This window comes from Erythrolamprus reginae, chromosome 3 (assembly GCF_031021105.1).
Source record: "Erythrolamprus reginae isolate rEryReg1 chromosome 3, rEryReg1.hap1, whole genome shotgun sequence".
Lineage (NCBI taxonomy): Eukaryota > Metazoa > Chordata > Lepidosauria > Squamata > Dipsadidae > Erythrolamprus > Erythrolamprus reginae.
The window spans coordinates 256,706,294-256,725,659 of record NC_091952.1 but is presented as its reverse complement, the minus strand read 5'-3'; the positions used below and the strand labels follow the sequence as shown (position 1 = coordinate 256,725,659).

The following is a 19,366-nucleotide window of genomic DNA, read 5'->3' as shown; positions in this document are numbered from 1 at the left end:
AAGCTCCTTAAAACCCACCTCTGTCGTCAGGCATGGGGGAATTGAGACTTTCCCTTCCCCTAGGCTTATAAAATTTATGCATGGTATGTCAGTATGTATGATTGGTTTCTTAAATTGGGGTTTTTTAAATTAACTTAAATATTAGATTTGTTTACATTGTATTATTATTATTGCTGTTAGCTGCCCCGAGTCTACGGAGAGGGGCGGCATACAAATCTGATTAATAAATAAATAAATAAATAGATTAATAAATAAATATAACAGAGAGGGTGTGAAAGTTAGAAGGGACCTTGGAGCAGTGGTGGGTTCCTACCGGTGCAGTAGGAGACTCCGTTCCAGTAGTGGCCGCCAGATTACACAATTTGCGCACGATCGCTCTGGTGCCCTCTTCGCCGGTCCCTCGGCTGGTGCCATCTTTTTTTTTTTTTTAAAGGGCCCTTTTTGCTTCCTGCCCATGCGCAGAAGCAAACTCTCACAAGGGGACGCTTGTGTGCGTGAGATTTTGGTGATTTTTTGAAAATGGAAGATTTCGCCAAAATCGTGCATCCATCCCTTCACAAAATGTTGGTGCGTCTTTGCTTCCTGCGCATGTGCAGAAGCAAAATTGTGTGAGGGAAGTGCGTGTGGACATGCGCAGGGGCACACCCAAATCAGGAGGCCTTCTAGTCCAACCTCTTACGCAAGTAGGAAATTTGTACCATTTCAGACAAATGGTAATTCAGTCTAATTTTTTTTTAAAAAAACCAACGTTGCTCTTTGAACAACGACAACAATTTGCTTAACAACTGGCAAGAAAAGTCATAAAATGGGTCAAAAATGGGTCAAAAATCTGGCAGAAGCTCCGTTGTAATCTGGCTTCTCCATCTTTAGAAGGTCCAAAAAGTCCTTCAGGAGTTAGGCAGCATATAAGTCTAAATAAATAAAAAATAAAAAGGGGATCACATGATCTGGGACTATTAGAATATTCATGAACTGGGCGAGCCACGTTAACAAGGTCAGCCAATGAATAGGCATAGCATCTGAGTCAGCCAATAAGAGCTAATCCCTTCTGAGTCTGTGCAAGGAATCAAAATTGAGAAGCTTAAGGCTACACTCTGTGCTTGTCTGCTCTGCTGAAATGAAACTAACTCCTGCTTATGTTTGCTTGAAGAAGAACTCTGCTAATGGTATTGTAAATTCATCTTAGTATGTTTAAACCGAAGCAGCTGAATCAGTCATCTGTCTGTGCTTCCGGCTTTGATTTTTATGTAACAAACTTCAACAGGGACACTGCAACCGTTATAGGTACATGCCAGTTGCCAAGCGTCTGAATTTTGATCAGGTGACTCTCCGGAGGCTTCAACGGTCATAGGTGTGAAAAGTGGATAGAACTCATTTTTTTACCAGTGCCCTTGTAACTTCAGATAGTCATTAAACCAATGGTTGCAAGTTGAGGATGACCTGTAACCGTGAAGGTCATCTTGCCCAGCTCTTTTGCTCAGGGGAAGAGAGGGATACCGTATTTTTTGGAGTATAAGACACACCGGAGTATTAGACGCACCTTAGTTTTGGGGGAGGAAAATAAGGGGGAAAATATCTGCCTATAAGGCATTCATCTGGCTAGCGTCCTTAGTCTGGTCAGCTTCAGCACATTATTTTATCCCCTGGCTAGGGTTTAAAAAAACCTTATTCGGAGCGAGTAACAATGAAAAAAAGCCTGCAAAGACTTAGGGCTGGAAAAACATTTTTTGGAGTGAGTAGCAATGTAAGAGCCTGCGAGTCAGATAAGAGCTGGGAACATCATTAGCATCTGATTAGGGCTGGAAAGAAACATCTTTGGAGCAAATAGAGCAGTGAAAAAAAGCCAGCAAAGATTTAGGGCTGGAAAAACATTCTTTGCAGAGAGAAACAATGAAAGAGCCTGCAAGGTCAGAGCTGGGAAGATCGTTAGCGTAGGGAAAAAAAGCTTAGGAAAAAGCTACATTCAGAGTATAAGATGCACCCAATTTTTAGGGAAGAAAAGGGTGCTTCTCATACTCTGAAAAATACGGTATTTTGGAGAGAGGACCACTTAGCTGCTGCTGAAGAACATCCCTTCATCATTGTTGTCCTCTTCTCGTGGTTTGTCCCCAAATGGGAGACCAGAGAACCCTCTGTGCCCCGCATGCTCCCCAACCCCTCACCCCCTGTCCTGCGTTGGGGGGCCTCTTCAAGTAAAGCCGCCCCCTCTGATGTCCTTGTAGTTATCTCCAAAGACGCCAGGAGCTCCAAACCCTTTGTCTTCACCATCCATTCTCAGCAGATGACACACCCATCCCAGTCGCTGGACGTCGCCACGGATACTTTGGAGGAGCTGAACGACTGGGTGGCCAAGATCCGAGAGGTCACGCAGAACGCAGACGCCAGGGTGAGTCCTCCCAATGGGAGGTCCCAGTTGGAAGATCTATAATAATAACAATAATAATAACAACAGAGTTGGAAGGGGGCTTGGAGGTCTTCTAGTCGAACCCTCTGCTTAGGCAGTAAACCCTACACTACTTCAGACAGATGGTTATCCAACATCTTCTTAAAAATTTCCAGTGTTGGAGCATTCACAACTTCTGGAGGGAAGTTGTTCCGCTGGTTAATTGTTCTCGCTTTTAGGAAGTTTCTCCCTAGTTCTAAGGTTGGTTCTCTCCTTGGTTATTTTCCATCCGTGGCTTCTTGTCCTGCCAACAAGTTGACGCCCTCTTCTTTGGGGCTGCCCCTCAAATATTGTAAAATTGCTATCATGTCACCTCTAGTCCTTAACATGAGAACTTAAGAAGAGCCCTGCTGAATGGGGCCAAAGCCCACCGAGTTCAGCATTCTGTGTCCCACAGTGGCCCATCAATTGTCCATGGGGATCTTGAGCAGAAAGAGAAGGCAAGACCCTCTCTTTCCCTTGACCCCCAACAAATGGGATCCAAGGAATCATGCCTGCCTCAACCAACATAGATTAACAGAGTTGAATAGGGACCTTGTAGGTCATCTAATCCACAGTCCTAAACTGCATGAACGGGGATACACTCCAAGACCGGAGAGGTAATAATACCACTCTATAAGGCCCTGGTCAGACCGCACATGGAGTATTGCATCCAGTTCTGGTCACCACACTTCAAAAGAGATATAGAGACTCTAGAGAGGGTGCAGAAAAGAGCAACTAAAATGATAAGGGGACTAGAGACCAGGTCATACGAGGAAAGGTTGCTGGAACTGGGCATGGATAGTCTAGTAAAAAGAAGGGCCAGGGGGGACATGATAGCTCTATACAGGTACTTGAGGGGTTGCCACAGAGAGGAGGGGAACACACTGTTTTCCAGGGCACCAGAGGGCCGGATGAGGAACAACGGTTGGAAGCTGACCAAGGAAAGATTCAACCTGGAGATAAGAAAGAACTTCCTGACAGTGAGAGCGATCAACCAGTGGAACAGCCTGCCAGCGGAGGTTGTGGATTCCCCAACTCTGGACTCTTTCAAGAGGAGATTGGACTGCCATTTGGCTGGGGCGACGTAGGATTTCCTGCTCAAGCAGGTGGTTGAACTTGATGACCTGTAAGGTCCCTTTCAACTCTAATAATAAATAAATAAAATAAATAAACCCCCCAGGCCATGCCAGGAGACGCTACACCATTTCTGACAGATGGCAGGCCAATCTCTTTTTGAAAGTCTCCAGGGATGAAGCTCCCGCAATTTCCAAAGGCAACTTCTGTTCCATGGGTTGATTGTCTTAACTGTCAGAAAATGTCTCCTTATTTCCCAGTTGAATCTCTCCTGGGTCAATTTCCATCCATTATTCCTTGTCTGGCCCTCAGGTGCTTTAGACTAGAGAATAGCTTGACTCCCTCTTCTTTGGGGCAACCCCTGAGATATTGGAAGGCTGCTATCATGTCTCCCCTGGTCCTTCTTTTCATTAAACCAGCCATGCCCAGTTCCTGCAACTCTTCATAGAAACAGAAACATAGAAGATTGACAGCAGAAAAAGACCTCATGGTCCATCTAGTCTGCCCTTCTACTATTTCCTGTATTTTATCTTAGGATGAATCTATGTTTATCCCAGGCAGGTTTCAATTCAGTTCCTGTGGATTTACCAACCACGTCTGCTGGAAGTTTGTTCCAAGCATCTACTACTCTTTCAGTGAAATAATATTTTCTCACGTTGCGTTTGATCTTTCCCCCAATTAACTTCAGATTGTGTCCCCTTGTTCTTGTGTTCACTTTCCTATTAAAAACACTTCCCTCCTGAACCTTATTTAACCCTTTAACATATTTAAATGTGTTCTGTCTGGGTTCCCCCAGACGTCAACACCAACTAAAAAGAGTAGCCAGACACGCTGGTAAAAAGCAAAGTCATTTTATATCTTTGAAAACAAACACGGATAACAAAAACTGTTCTTACAAACTGGAATGCTATGAAGCTTCACAGAAAAGTCACGACGGCCAGACAATACAACAGGCTTCTTGCTGGCACACACCACTGTAGATAATAAAACCCACGCCTTTCCCAAGTTTTCAGCCTTCGAGGCCACAAGCCAGAATCAGAGACGCCAAGGATCGAAGCAAGGTCACAGGACTCCTAAAAGATAACTCTCCACAATACAGGAAGGGCGGGCCTGCCTTTTCAACCTTTCTGAGGAGAACCACACCCAAACCCAGCTGTTGCCTATTAGGGATGGAAATACCTGGCTAATTGTCCCCTTCGTTGTGCTGCCCTTCTCTGTCTCATATCTATGATGGCTTGTGCATTCTCATCTAATGACTCCAGGCTACTCGCTGGGGAGAGCTCCCCCCCGGGGGTCTCAGGCTGTTCTCCCTCCTCCTCGTCCTGACATTCCTCTTCCCCGTCTGCCTGGTCCTCCTCCTCCTCCTGTTCCTCGTCCTCCCCCTCTGAGCATGCAGCCGGCAGAGTTCCAGCCGTTCCCTGAGGAGCCTCAGACTGAATCACAACAAAATGTTTCGATCATGTCCCCCCTTTTCCTTCTGTCCTCCAGACTATACAGATTGAGTTCATTAAGTCTTTCCTTATACGTTTTATGCTTAAGACCTTCCACCATTCTTGTAGCCCGTCTTTGGACCCGTTCAATTTTGTCAATATCTTTTTGTAGGTGAGGTCTCCAGAACTGAACACAGTATTCCAAATGTGGTCTCACCAGCGCTCTATGTAAGGGGATCACAATCTCCCTCTTCCTGCTTGTTATACCTCTAGCTATGCAGCCAAGCATCCTACTTGCTTTTCCTACTGCCCGACCACATTGCTCACCCATTTTGAGACTGTCTTCTTCATATTTTTTAGCCTCTAGTCCCCTAATCTTCTTTGTTGCTCTTTTCTGCACTTTTTCTAGAGTCTCAACATCCTTTTTTATATTGTGGTGACCAAAACTGAACGCAGGATTCCAAGTGTGGCCTTATCATGGCCTTAGATTGTAAAGACCAACTCAAAGTATGTTAGCTGGGGCTTTTCCCTTTGCAAGTCTCCAAAATTATGTTCCTGGTTCCAGAGTTTTTGGTCCATCTCTTTCGAATTTTGTCAAGGTAGCTCTTGGGTCCTTTTATATTCAACTCATGGTTGGTTTCTTCTCTTGGAGAAGAATTCAGTCTTGACTGACATGGAACAACAACACTGTGTTGGAGCCTCTATGCTCATATAGGTGCTCCTGTGTGTAGCAGGGTGGACTAGATGCCCTCCGGATGTATCCTGATTGGGTTTTCTTTGTCTCGTGTCCAGATGCAGGAAGGGAAGATCATGGAACGGAGGAAGAAGATCGCCCTGGAGCTGTCAGAGCTGGTCGTTTATTGCCGCCCGGTTCCCTTTGATGAGGAGAGTAAGTGGCTTGGCGCCTTCGTCCCCACGTCTGCTCCAGAAGAGGCTGGACTGAGGCTCGGTTGGGATTTTATGGATTTTATAGAGATGCACAGACAGATGATAGCTAGATACAAGATAGAAAGATGATAGATAACAGAAGAGAGAGAGAGAGAGACGATATAGTAGGTAGGTAGGAAATGGATGGATAGATAGATAGATAGATAGATAGATAGATAGATAGATAGATAGATAGATAGATAGATATAGATATAGATATATATAGAGAGAGATGAGACAGACAGCTGGATAGGTAGAGCTGGATAGGTAGCTGGATAGGTAGAGAGAGAGATATTGAGAGAGAGATGATAGATGTAGATGATAGATAATGGTAGATATGATGGATGAATGGATGGATCAAGAGAGAGAGAGAAAATAGATAGATACAGGAGAGAGAGAGAGAGAGGCAGGCAGGCAGGCAGACGATAGATATAGATGATAGATGTTAGGTATGAAAGACTATGTACTTGGTAACATATTTGGATTGTTATTCTGACTTATTATGTGTATGACTTTAGACTGTTTATCTGAATATGTTATTTCTCAAAGAAAACTTTAATTCAAGTTAGTATATCTGTGTGTAGCTGAGTAGTTACTCACAACTAATCTCAGTCTAAAGGTTTCTGTGTGTGCACAACCTTGGGAAACCAGGATTATTGTGCTCATACGTTAACAGCGCAGAGGATTCGTATCCGTGACAGCTGAACCCTCCTTGATCTGTTTCTCCCCCCCAGAGATCGGCACAGAGAAAACCTGTTACCGGGATATGTCTTCCTTCCCGGAGACCAAGGCGGAGAAATATGCCAACCGCAGCAAGGGGAAAAAATTCCTGCAGTACAACCGCCGACAGCTCAGCCGCGTCTACCCCAAAGGGCAGCGCCTGGATTCCTCCAACTACGACCCGCTGTCCATGTGGATCTGTGGCAGCCAGCTAGTGGCTCTCAACTTCCAGACGCCCGGTAAGTTCATTTCCATATTGATGATCGTCACATGATCGTCAAGCCACTCCCACTTGGTCACATGGCCAGCAAGCCACACCCACAAAATAACCCATGCCCACAGTGTGGTAGTAAAAATTTTGCAGGCCTTCCCTGCTCTCTTCCCTCCGTCTGCCAAGGTCTTTCTCCCATACCATGATGTTCTCCAAAGATCCGTTGTCCTTCCTCTGAATCCCGATTGGTTCCCTCCTTCCAGACAAACCGATGCAGCTGAACCAATCGCTTTTCATGCTCGGCGGGCGCAGTGGCTACGTCCTGCAGCCGGACCTGATGCGGGACGACCTCTTCGACCCTTTCGACAAGAGCAGCCTGAAGCACGTGGAGCCCATCACTGTCCAGTTGCAGGTCAGTCAACCGCACAATCACACGGGATGTCTCCCCTCTGCCCTGCCTGCCCCTCCCGGCTTGGCTACCGCTTTTGCGGGTCCTGCCTTGCCTGCCTAACCCGGTCCCCGTTCTTCCTTTCTCCAGATCTTAGGCGCCCGGCACCTTCCCAAAAATGGCCGCAGCATCGTTTGCCCGTTTGTGGAGGTGGAGGTGTGCGGCTCAGAGTTCGACAACAGCAAGAACAAGACAGACGTCGTAGGTAGGAAATCAGGAAAATGGCTCTGTGTCTTCCGTGTTTGTCTGAATGGGGCCAGTGCTCCCAACACCAGAGGACGTGTGTGAACCAGTGTTGGAGAGGGAGGCTTACGTTTCCTCTGGAGCTTCTCTTTCACGCCGTCCTTAGGGAGTTGGGTGGCATACAAATCAAACTACTGCTACTACTAATGATGATGATGAAGAAAGTGTGGCTCATTGATGTCGCCATACCAGGTGACAGTCGAATTGATTAAAAACAACAAGAAAAACCTAGCCGATCCCAGGATCTTAAAATCGAACTACGACGACTCTGGCATAAACCAATAGAGGGTTCCCAGTGGTAATCGGCACTCTGGGGGCTGTGCCAAAAGACCTCAGCCGGCATTTGAAAACAATAAACATTGTTGAAATCAGGATCTGCCTGTTGCAAAAGGCCTCCGTACTTGGATCTGTGCGCATCATAGGAAAATACATCACACAGTCCTAGCCGCTTGGGAAGTGTTTGACTTGTGATATTGTGATACGGAATCCAGCATGTCAATCTCGTTTGCGGTGTATTACTGTTTTTTGTGAATAAAATAATAATAATATTTATATACAAATAAGATTTAGATGCTGGTATTGTGATACGAAATCCAGCATATAAATCCCATATGCTGTGTATTACCATTTTTTGTTACCATTTTAATAATAATAGTAATAATAATAATTTTTTTTAATTTCCTTTCCGTTCAGCTGACAACGGCCTCAACCCGCTCTGGCTGCTGAAGCAATTCATCTTTGACATCAACAACCCCCAGTTTGCCTTCCTGCGCTTCGTGGTTTACGAGGAAGACATGTTCAGTGACCCCAACTTCTTGGCCCAGGCCACCTTCCCCGTCCAGAGCCTCAAAACAGGTACCGGCCCAGCCCCTCCCCTTCTCCCCCCGCCCCCACACGCACGTAACCCCCCCCTTTCAGGGGCGGATTGCCATTACCGCTGCTATAGGTGCGCATCCCAGCATGTTTTTGCTTTTGCGCATGTGGCAGGAAAATTCAAGGGTACAAATTTCAGACACACACACGTTTGAAAATTCAAAACAAGGTTCTTTATCACAAAATTCAAAATAAACTAAGCACTCTTTTTGTATTGCAAAGAGCACTCTTCCCAAAACAACCGGGTAGTCTGTACAATTAACCTTAAGCAGTCATTAAGTACTTAGCTAGCAGCTGTGAAGAAACCTCACACCCCTTCTTCCAACGAAGGGACACACACAGACACACACACCTTGCTCTGCTTTGGCTTCAAAGGCGTGAAAAATTAACAAACAAACTCCAGAAAACAGCAACACAGGATTCCTGAAGAACTGCGACCAGATTCTCTTTCACAACGGCCAAACCCACACGCTGCTATTTATAGCAGCAGCCCTAATTACCGGGGCCCCACCCAACCACAGGTGGCCTCATTTTCTCTTGTAATAATCCTTCAGTTGTTGTCTCCTATGCATCACTCTACGCATGCGTGGATGTGTCATTAATTCTTGTTCAGAATCTAAGATGATACAGCTGATTGATCTCCTCCTGGGCTGTCTGCCAAACTCCCCTCTTCCCTGTCACTCACGCTTCCTTGGTCAGAGGAGGCTTCATCGGCAGATTCCATCGGGAGCAAAACAGGCCTGCAGCATGTGGATGTCTCCCCCACATCCACCTGCACATTCCTTGGGGCAGAAGCTGGACCAGAGCTAACCACAACATACTGGTAGTCTTCGACTTAACAATCCATTGTGGTTGTAAGTTGAGGACCGCCTAGCGATTACCCGCTTGGCTGTCCAGCTTTTGAAGGCGATGGATTGGGGATTTTTTTTCATCCATCTTGGTGTCCACAGGCTACCGGTCGGTACCGCTGAAGAACAGTTACAGCGAGGATCTCGAACTGGCTTCTCTGCTGATCCACATTGAGATCATCAATGCCAAGGTGAGTTTTGGGGGTCCTTCGAGAATGGGCATCGGGCATGGCAGCATCTCAGCCGCAGGGTAGGCAGGGTGGGGCTACCACAGAGGTCCTCAAACTTGGCAACTTGTGGACTTCAAATCTCAGAATTCTCCAGCCAGCATAGCTGGCCCCTGACTTAGATGAACTTTCTGGCCTCTTCCAACTCTATCATTCATGGCTGGCTGTGGAATTCTGGGAGTTGAAGTCCACAAGGCTAAAAGTAGCCAAGGTTGTAGACCCCTGACTTAGATGAACTTTCTGGCCTCTTCCAACTCTATCATTCATGGCTGGCTGGGGAATTCTGAGAGTTGGAGTCCACAAGTCTTAAAATGGCTAAGATTGGAGATCCCTGACTTAATGACCCTTCTGGCCTTTTCCAACTCTATCATTCATAATTGGCTGGGGAATTCTAGGAGTTGGAGTCCACAAGTCTTAAAGTTTCCAGGTTTGGGGACCCCTGACTTAGATGGTTTTTCTGGCCTCATCCAACTCTATCATTCATGGCTAGCTGGGGAATTCTGAGAGTTGGAGTCCACAAGTCTTAAACCTGCCAGGTTTGAGGACTCCTGGGCTAGCAAGTCCTGAAAAAAAAGAGACCGCAGGATGCTTGTAGAACATCTGAAAGGGTTCAGGCCTGGGCAAGAGGCAAGCCAGGAGACCCAGCCACCTGGAGGAAACTTTCTTTTGCAGGAAGAAGACGACGAGAACTTGTACTCCTCCATCCAGCAACTTCGGGACCGGGCGAACGAGCTCTCCAACCAAGTGTCAAACCTGGAGCACAGCAACAATTGCGACTCGCGTTACCAGCAACGTCTGGATGAGCTGAGGTTGGCCCAGGAGCAACTCATGGAGTTGACCGAAGCACGCAATAGGAAGTGAGTAGGCCACTCTCCTGGTTGTAAATTTACCAAGAGGGTCTGTTGTAGTTGTGGTGGCTTCTCCATGGTTCTGCTTTCTAGGAGTGGTGGGTAGAATGGTTGCAGGAACTGGGCATGTGACGTTTAATGAAAAGAAGGACCAGGGGAGACATGACAACAGGGGTTGCCACAAAGAAGAGGGAGTCCACCTATTCTCCAAAGCACCTGAGGGTAGAACAAGAAGCAACGGGTGGAAACTAAACAAGGAGAGAAGCAACTTAGAACCAAGGAGACAATTCCTGCTTGTTGTCCTGCAAATGCCTCATTACCCAACTAGGTAACATCATCAGTATTAGAAAGGAAGTGGGGTTTGCAGGGAAGTAGAGGATTCTGAGGTCCTTGCTGCTTTCTGAGCTGATTTGTTTTCCTGCAGACGTTGTATGACCCAACTAGGAAACAAAATAACTTCTGTTCTTTTCTTTAATTAAAATTAATTAACTCCATCAACTTCTCCAACTTCGTCCATGCTATGGTCCTTCCATTTTTTTGTGCATACTTGCTTCGGTCAATATATATAACAAAGTTCCAATTTTTTCCCCAATTCTTTTTCCATTAAACACAAGAGAAAAAAAAATGTTCTGGTGTCATTTTTATCTCCATTTTCAAAATTTTCTGTTCACAAAATATGAATCATACTCCAAATTGGGTTTTTTTTCTTTATCACATATCCATCGCAGATAGTAAAAAGTCCTCCATTTACTTTTAACACTTTCATCATTCATTTGACGTACCTTTATGCCCTGTTCTTTTTTCGTAGGTAGAGGTACCACTGAATTTCTAAATATTGACGTAATATAGTATTTTGTTCACTTGTCCTTTTAATCCTGGTCTTGATATTAATGCTAATGTTTATCATCTTAATCTTATTTTAGTGAAGATTGGACTTAGTGAATTAGTGAAGATTGGACTTAATCCCTGGATAGTTCAGTGGATTTCAAGCTGGCTGAAGCGTAGACCTCAGAGAGTTATTGTTAATGGCGAGTATTCTGAGCAGAGACAGGTTACAAGCGGTGTGCCACAAGGGTCTGTTCTGGGTCCTATTCTTTTTAATATGTTTGTGAGTGACATAGGGGAAGGTTTGGTAGGGAAGCTTTGCCTATTTGCCGATGACTCTAAAGTGTGCAATAGGGTTGATATTCCTGGAGGGGTCTGTAATATGGTAAATGATTTAGCTTTACTAGATAAATGGTCAAAGCAATGGAAACTGCAGTTTAATGTTTCCAAATGTAAAATAATGCACTTGGGGAAAAGGAATCCTCAATCTGAGTATTGTATTGGCAGATCTGTGTTAGCAAAAACGTCAGAAGAGAAGGATTTAGGGGTGGTGATTTCTGACAGTCTCAAAATGGGTGAGCAGTGTGGTCGGGCAGTAGGGAAAGCAAGTAGGATGCTTGGCTGCATAGCTAGAGGTATAACAAGCAGGAAGAGGGAGATTGTGATCCCGCTATATAGAGCCCTGGTGAGACCACATTTGGAATACTGTGTTCAGTTCTGGAGACATCACCTACAAAAAGATATTGACAAAATTGAACGGGTCCAAAGACGGGCTACAAAAAGGGTGGAGGGTCTTAAGCATAAAATGTATGAGGAAAGACTTCATGAACTCAATCTGTATAGTCTGGAGCAGAGGTCCCCAACCTTTTTTGCACCAGGGACCGGCTTTAAGCTAGACCAGTTTTCCATGGCCCGGTGGGGGTGGGGGGGGAAGAAGTAGGACCTTCCTAACTCCCCCCCCCCCAGCCAAAATCACAAAGCCAGGCAGCCCCCAGCCGCCAAAGGAGCCTCCTGATTCTCCCCGCCCTTCTGTCCTGCTCATTGCCCGTGTCTGGCAGAAGCTGCTGCCTGAGTGCTCTTGGCCGGCGGGATTCAAAGTGCTGGGGTGGGGGGTGTCCCGACAGCCCCCCCACCCCAGTGCTTCGCCTCCCGCTGGGACACCCCCCACCCCAGCACTTTGAATCCCGCCGGCCAAAGGCACTCGGGCAGCAGCTTCTGCCAGACACGGGCAATGAGCGGGACAGAAGGGCGGGGAGAATCAGGAGGCTCCTTTGGCGGCTGGGGGCTGCCTGGCTTTGTGATTTTGGCTGGGGGGGGGGAGTTAGGAAGGTCCTACTTCTCCCCCCCCCCAGGCAAAAACTCAAAGCCTATCTGCTGGATATGGGCGATGAGTGGGACAGAGCGGCGCGGAAGCCTCTTGCAGCAGCTGCCACAGCCACCGGCTTCCGCGCCGCTCGTCCCACCCATCGCCCGTATCCAGCAGAAGCTGCTGCCCGAGTGCTCTTGCCCAGAGGGAGGCAAAGCACTGGGGTGGGGAGGCTGTCGGGACACCCCCCACCCCAGCACTTTGAATCTCGCCGGCCAAGAGCACTCGGGCAGCAGCTTCTGCCAAGATTCAAAGTGCTCCGCCCCCCTCCCAGCCTCCAGGCCGCCGCTCGGCTGTCATTTTGTAGAGAAGCGAGAAGCAGAGGAAGAGCTGGATGCTGGAGGTGGCGGAGGAAGGTGAATGCGGCCAGGAGGCTGGGAGGGGGGCGAAATATGGGAGGAGCAGAGAGGCAGCCTCCACGCGAGCTCTGACCAGGCGCAGGGCCGTGGAGCTAGCTGTCAGCGGTGCCGCGGACCGGCTGAAAAACCCCAACGGCCCGGTCCTGGTCCGCGGACCGGCGGTTGGAGACCTCTGGTCTGGAGGACAGAAGGGAAAGGGGGGACACGATCGAAACATTTAAATATGTCAAAGGGTTAAATAAGGTTCAGGAGGGAAGTGTTTTTAATAGGAAAGTGAACACAAGAACAAGGGGGCACAATCTGAAGTTAGTTGGGGGAAAGATCAAACGCAACATGAGAAAATATTATTTTACTGAAAGAGTAGTAGATCCTTGGAACAAACTTCCAGCAGACGTGGTTGGTAAATCCACAGGAACTGAATGTAAACATGCCTGGGATAAACATATATCCATCCTAAGATAAAATACAGGAAATAGTATAAGGGCAGACTAGATGGACCACGAGGTCTTTTTCTGTTGTCAGTCTTCTATGTTTCTATTTTCTTCTGTCAAGCCACTCATAGAACAATCCCATTTTGATAACATTCGAATCTTTTTCTTTAAATTCAATTTGTGTGCTTTTTTCCCCCTTTTCCTACGCAGGTTGATGGAGAAAAAGAAGAGAGACAGGCAGTTGGCCAACAAGCGTAACTGAAGGGCACCTGGTCCGCCTTGCTGTTTCTCTTCTCCAGCCTTCCAAGAGACTTCCTTTAGGCCCACCGAATCCCGCCGGCTTCCCAGGCTGTAGGGAGACGGGGCCCGCAGGGACCAGGCCCCCCTCGGCAGGAGTTCTCTTCCGGGTGTAGAATGCAGGAATCCTGGCTTACCGTTTCCACCTTTCCCGTCAAACAGGCCGGCTTCAACCCTTCCCGTGTCAGAGGAATGCTGCTGTCACTGCCATTCCCTTCTTCGACATGGTCATCGGGGTTCTGTCTTAATCCTCGTTTGTTTGTTTTTTGTGGTCTCCTCCTTCCTGGTGGATCGAGAAGACAAGCCTTTTATTATGTTTTTTGTAATTATTATTAATTATTATTCCTTTTTTTTTTTGGCTTTGGTGCAACTAAGGCAGTTAGCGAAGTGCCTCTAATCTAACTTTCCCCAGTAAATGTGGGGTTTTGCACTCGGTGGGGGCAGGTGAGAAGAGGGCGGAGAGATAGGAGGGATTCCCAGAGGATTGGCCTGCCAGATCCTTAAAGGATCCTTAAAGGATCCCTGCCACATTTCAGTTCTTGAGGACCAAGTCACGAGCGAGAGAGAGAGAGGCTAAAATGAATTTCCCAGCGGCCTTGTGTTCTACTTGGCAGCCTGCTTTCCCATCCTAAATTCCAAATTGGGGCCAGAGGCAAAGTCCCACGCACCACTTCCGCAGACCATTGTGGTGCCCAGTGGGCAGCCTTGGGTATATTTATTTATTTATTATGGGGTATGGGGGGAGAAAAAAGATCTCCCCTTCCCCACTGATAACCATCCCGGAAGCCGATTTGGAGAGAAATGTCACTTGCAGAAAGAAACGTTTTCATTTTTTGCTATTCCTTGTGGCCTCCTTTCCCTTGGGAAACGCCCTTTCTTCTTCCTTAGCGGGTCATGTTGGGGACAATCTAAGGCAGGAAGCTGAGTCAGGGTCGCCGTGGGAAAGAGGAAACCGCTGCAGACACCTGAATAGCGAAGGACGATCCGTGGCGCAAAAGATAGTCCATCGTCCACTCCCCAAAGCGGCCTCTTCAGATTCCTCTTCGGGATCCCCCCAAAAAGTCAGCCGGCTTCCAGCTTTCGGCTCTTCTTGAAAGGCGTCGCCTTTATTTTTCTCTTGCTGTGAAACGATGGGTTGAGTACATGCCTCACTTATAGCAGGGATGATGGTTAGAAGATGGTTAGTTGGGAGAGGGGGGGAAATCTGTTCTTTTGTGGAAGAAATGTTTGCATTAGAAGATCACATGTGATCACCTTTCCAACAAGCCCAACCAAAACAGCAGATCCAAATTGAGACTTTAAAAGGGGCGTATAATTTATCCGGAGGGGTTTCCTGGGTCTCTCTGAGCTTAGATCAGGGGCCCCCAAACTTCTGGACTTCAATTCCCAGAATAGCTGGCTAGAGAATTCTGGGAGTTGAAGTCCACAAGTCTTCAAAGTGGCCAAGTTAGAAGACCTCAAGCTTAGATGTTTCTTTACGGACGCTTCCTTACCAAACTAGCTAACATCTTCAGTGCTACGAGGGAGTGGGGATTGCTCTCATTTTATATACCCATAAACAGGGCGAGCCTCTTGGGTATAAACAGAGAGAAAACCACCCAAGGAATTCACAGTCCTCCTTCTTGTCCTCCTCCGTTCCCTTCTAGCACTGATGATATTATATAGTTGGGTAATGAAAGGTCTACTAAGAAACCACCAGGGACCCCTCACTTCAATCCTGAGCTACAAAGATCTTCCTCTGTCCCTAATTTAGTCTCTCTTTAAGAATTTTCTGCATGCAAAAGGTAACTTTCTGTGGGTGCACTTAGGCAGCAGGGTCTGATCCTTGGCAACTTTAAAACCTGTGGACTTAGGGAATTCTGGGAGTTGAAGTCCACAGGTTTTAAAGTTGCCCAGGCTTGGACATCCGGCTCTAAGGAAAGTTAAAGATAAAGCAGCAGCCCAGATAATTTCAAGACGCCTTTTTGGGACCGAATTTGGGAGGCGTTTGGTTAAACTCCCCTGGCGAAGGGACTGTCGCTCAATTCGTCTCCTTGGGAGAAATGCACTAGCGGGCGAATGGGTTTTAGCTAATTTGGAAATCATTCGAAAACGGAGCATTTACATCATCCTGAAGAGGAGTGTGCAACGAAAGGAGAATTTGTGACTCAAAAGACAGGAGTCCAGTCTGCTACCTGTTTTCCTCAAAAGGTGCCAAGCAAACCACAAATGTAGGAACAGGTATCTCCAGGTAGTTCATCCAAGATACTAAACCAGCTGAGAGTTGTAGTTAGCACTTAAAAAATATTATTATTATTATTCCGTGGCAAGAATATGGCAAACCTGTGATATATCAGAAACGGGGGGGGCGGGGGGGCGGGGGGGGGACAGCTTGCGAAAGAAGTCGCATCTATTGGATGTGGGATTTTTTTGGTGAATCTCAGATGCAGGTGTCAGGGTTTCAAACCCCAGTTAGAAAACCTGGCACAAATCCATGTAAGGAAATGCAGCAAGGGTTTGCTGGGGCACCTTGTAGGAAAGTAAACCTGCTTCTAAGGAGAAGGCGGCACGTAAAATCCTCACAAGTTTGAGAACTTTTCCTGCAAAGTTTGGCCCTTGCAAAGCTGTCAGGATTTGGGGGCTGGGGTGTTTTTTGGGGCTATCCCTAGATTTCCCTCTTTGTCCTGACTACTAACACTGGATGGGGGGGGGGAAGCAGCTGGTTGCACACCTGTTAGTAGAGAACGAGTGCTATTTATGCAAGCTCTTTAGAAAGGTCGCACCTCGGTTCTCTGCTTTTAAAATGCAATCGACTGTGGACTTTAAAATAAAAAAAATAGCCAGTAATATAAATTAACTTCCCATTCTGGTGACTTCAGCGAGGACGCCGTGTTCAAATTGTGACTTTTAGTATGGGGCTCCCCCTTTTTTGCTTTGTTTCCATGAGTGAAAAATAAGGAATTAATTAACCAGCAGAACAGAAGTTGCCTTCGGAAATTGTGGGCACTCCATCCCTGGAGGTTATTTAAGAAGAGATTGGACCATCAAAGTTCTCCTGCTTGAGTAGAGGGCTGGACTAGAAGACCTCCGAGATCCCTCCTAGCTTTATTCCATTCCAAAGCCTCCAGCAAAGGAGGAAGCAAATTTGCAACCTGAATGGACAGCAATTGAGCAATAGGACAACCGCAGCAATTTCTGGGCGGGTGGGAGTCCTTGCAAGGAGCCCGGTTCAAATTGCCCCTCAACCCCGTTGTTTTTTTCGTCCAGCAGAGGAACCCCTAAGAAGCACAAGAGAGTTGGCACACCAGCACTGTCGCAAGATCACGGCCCCTTCTTATTTTATTTTATTTTGGTGCCACTCTGGGGCGGGATTCTGTTTCTTTCTATGAACAAATAAATCTATTTAGCCAGTATTTATAACAAAGACGTTGTCCGTGTGAAATTTCTATCCCTTTTTCTCCGTGGGAAGGATTGCGCGCCTTTCAGGCTCCTATTACAACAGACTGGGCTTCTCTATCACGATGTGTAGTCCTCAACTTAACAATCTTTTGTTTAGTGACTGCTTGAAGTTGCCGCAGCCCTGAAAAAAAGTGACTTCGGACCGTTTTTCAACACAACCCGTTGCAGCGTTCCCAGGATCACACGGTCAAAACTGGGATGCTTGGTAACTGGCTCATATTTATGACGGTCTGGGATCATCTGGATCCCCTTTTACGACCCTGTGATGAGCAAAGTGAGTGGGGAAGCCAGTCACTGAGCAACAGGGTTACTAACCTGTTAAGCAGTTGCAGTGATTCACTTAACAGTTACAAGAAGGGTTGCAATATGCGAGTATTGCATTGGCAGTTCTGTGTTAGCAAAAACTTCAGAAGAGGAGAATTTAGGGGTGGTGATTTCTGACAGTCTCCAAATGGGTGAACAGTGCACTCAGGCGGTAGGGAAAGCGAGTAGGATGCTTGGCTGCATAGCTAGAGGTAGAACAAGCAGGAAGAGGGAGATTGTGATCCCCTTATATAGAGTGCTGGTGAGACCACATTTGGAATACTGTGTTCAGTTCTGGAGACCTCACCTACAAAAAGATATTGACAAAATTGAAGGGGTCCAAAGACGGGCTACAAGAATGGTGGAAGGTCTTAAGCATAAAACTGGTCAGGAAAAACTTCAAGAAAAATAGAAGATTGACAGCAGAAAAAGACCTCATGGTCCATCTAGTTTGCCCTTGTACCATTTCCTGTATTTTATCTTAGGATGGATCTATGTTTATCCCAGGCAGGTTTAAAATCAGTAACTGGATTTACCGACCACGTCTGCTTCATGAACTCAATCTGTAAAGTCTGGAGGACAGAAGGAAAAGGGGGGACATGATCAAAACATTTAAATACGTTAAAGGGTTAAATAAGGTTCAGGAGGGAAGTGTTTTTAATAGGAAAGTGAACACAAGAACAAGGGGGCTCAATCTGAGACTAGTTGGAGGAAAGATCAAAAGCAACGTGAGAAAATATATGACTGAAAGAGTAGTAGATGCTTGGAACAAACTTCCAGCAGACGTGGTTGGTAAATCCACAGTGATTGAATTTAAACATGCCTGGGATAAACATAGATCCATCCTAAGATAAAGTACAGGAAATAGTATAAGGGCAGAATAGATGGACCAGGAGGTCTTTTTCTGCTGTCAATCTTCTATGTTTCTAATATGGAGCAAAAATCATTGAACCAATGTCTCACATTAGCAATGGGAATTCTGGGCTCAATTGTTGTCATATGTCAAAGGCTAGCTGCAATTGTAAGCTTCCATGATTGATTAAACATTTACTGATTGCCTTGTAAAAACCCCTTAGTAAGGGCAACTGACTTAGGGCAACTATATCCAATAGTAAAAACCCAGCTGTCTCTGGCATCCTAAGTGGTCATCGTTTTTCCCACCCACATCAACAGTCGAGAGAAACAGCCAGCAGGGCCAAAGGCTGGAATTAGGAACTCTATTCCTTCTTCCATTATAATAATTAATAATAATAATTTATTAGATTTGTATGCCGCCCCTCTCCCTCTCCGAAGACTCAGGGCGGCTCACAACAATAATAATAACAATGTTACAATGGAAACAAATCTAATATTAAAAAACAACTAAACCCCCCCATTATTTAAAAACCATACAACACACACAATACCATACATAAAATGTAAAAGCCTGGGGGAGGTGTCTCAGTTCCCCCATGCCTGGCGATACAGGTGGGTCTTAAGTAATTTGCGAAAGACAAGGAGGGTGAGGGCAGTTCTAATCTCTGGGGGTAGTTGATTCCAGAGTGTCGGGGCCACCACAGAGAAGGCTCTTCCCCTGGGGCCAGCCAGAAAAGGCCAATACAATCCTTGGTTGCATAAACAGGTACAGAATCAAAATCAGAGGAAGGATTAGTAAGATTTTAGTAAGGCCGTACCAGGACTCCTGCATCCAGCTGTGGTCACGTTACAAAAGAAAAAAAATTTATTAAATTTATAGGCCACCCAACTCCTACCGGACTCTAAAAAGATGTTGAGATATTGGAAAGAGTTCAAGGAAGAGCCACAAAGACGATTAAAGGCCTGGAGAGTAAAACATGAAAAACAGTTGCAGAAACTAGGTATGACTAGTAGGATAGGAGCCTTCCCGTATTTGAGGGGCTGCTACAAAAAGGTCCAGAAGGATGGGGACTCATCAAGGTGAAACTTCCTAACAGGGAGGACAAGTAACCGGTAGAACAGCTTGCCACAAGAAGTCGTGGATGCTTCATCACTGGAGATTTTCAAGGAGAGACTGGAAAGCCATTTATTTGCCCAAGTCTCTTCTGATTGAATAAT

General features: G+C 46.3%; 1 protein-coding gene across 1 annotated transcript in view; it reads left to right on the top strand.

Moving 5' to 3' along the window:
• LOC139165261 (1-phosphatidylinositol 4,5-bisphosphate phosphodiesterase gamma-1-like) overlaps window positions 1-16,955 on the top strand; it is an 85,880-nt gene extending 68,925 nt beyond the window's left edge. Inside the window, exons 25-33 of the mRNA XM_070748397.1 lie at window positions 2,223-2,386; window positions 5,722-5,818; window positions 6,591-6,815; window positions 7,051-7,199; window positions 7,326-7,440; window positions 8,172-8,333; window positions 9,302-9,390; window positions 10,099-10,283; window positions 13,466-16,955. Coding sequence (XP_070604498.1) covers window positions 2,223-2,386; window positions 5,722-5,818; window positions 6,591-6,815; window positions 7,051-7,199; window positions 7,326-7,440; window positions 8,172-8,333; window positions 9,302-9,390; window positions 10,099-10,283; window positions 13,466-13,517 — 1,238 coding nt within the window. The 3' untranslated portion in view covers window positions 13,518-16,955. The remainder of the gene's footprint in view (window positions 1-2,222; window positions 2,387-5,721; window positions 5,819-6,590; window positions 6,816-7,050; window positions 7,200-7,325; window positions 7,441-8,171; window positions 8,334-9,301; window positions 9,391-10,098; window positions 10,284-13,465) is intronic.
• Window positions 16,956-19,366: the final 2,411 nt, after the last annotated feature.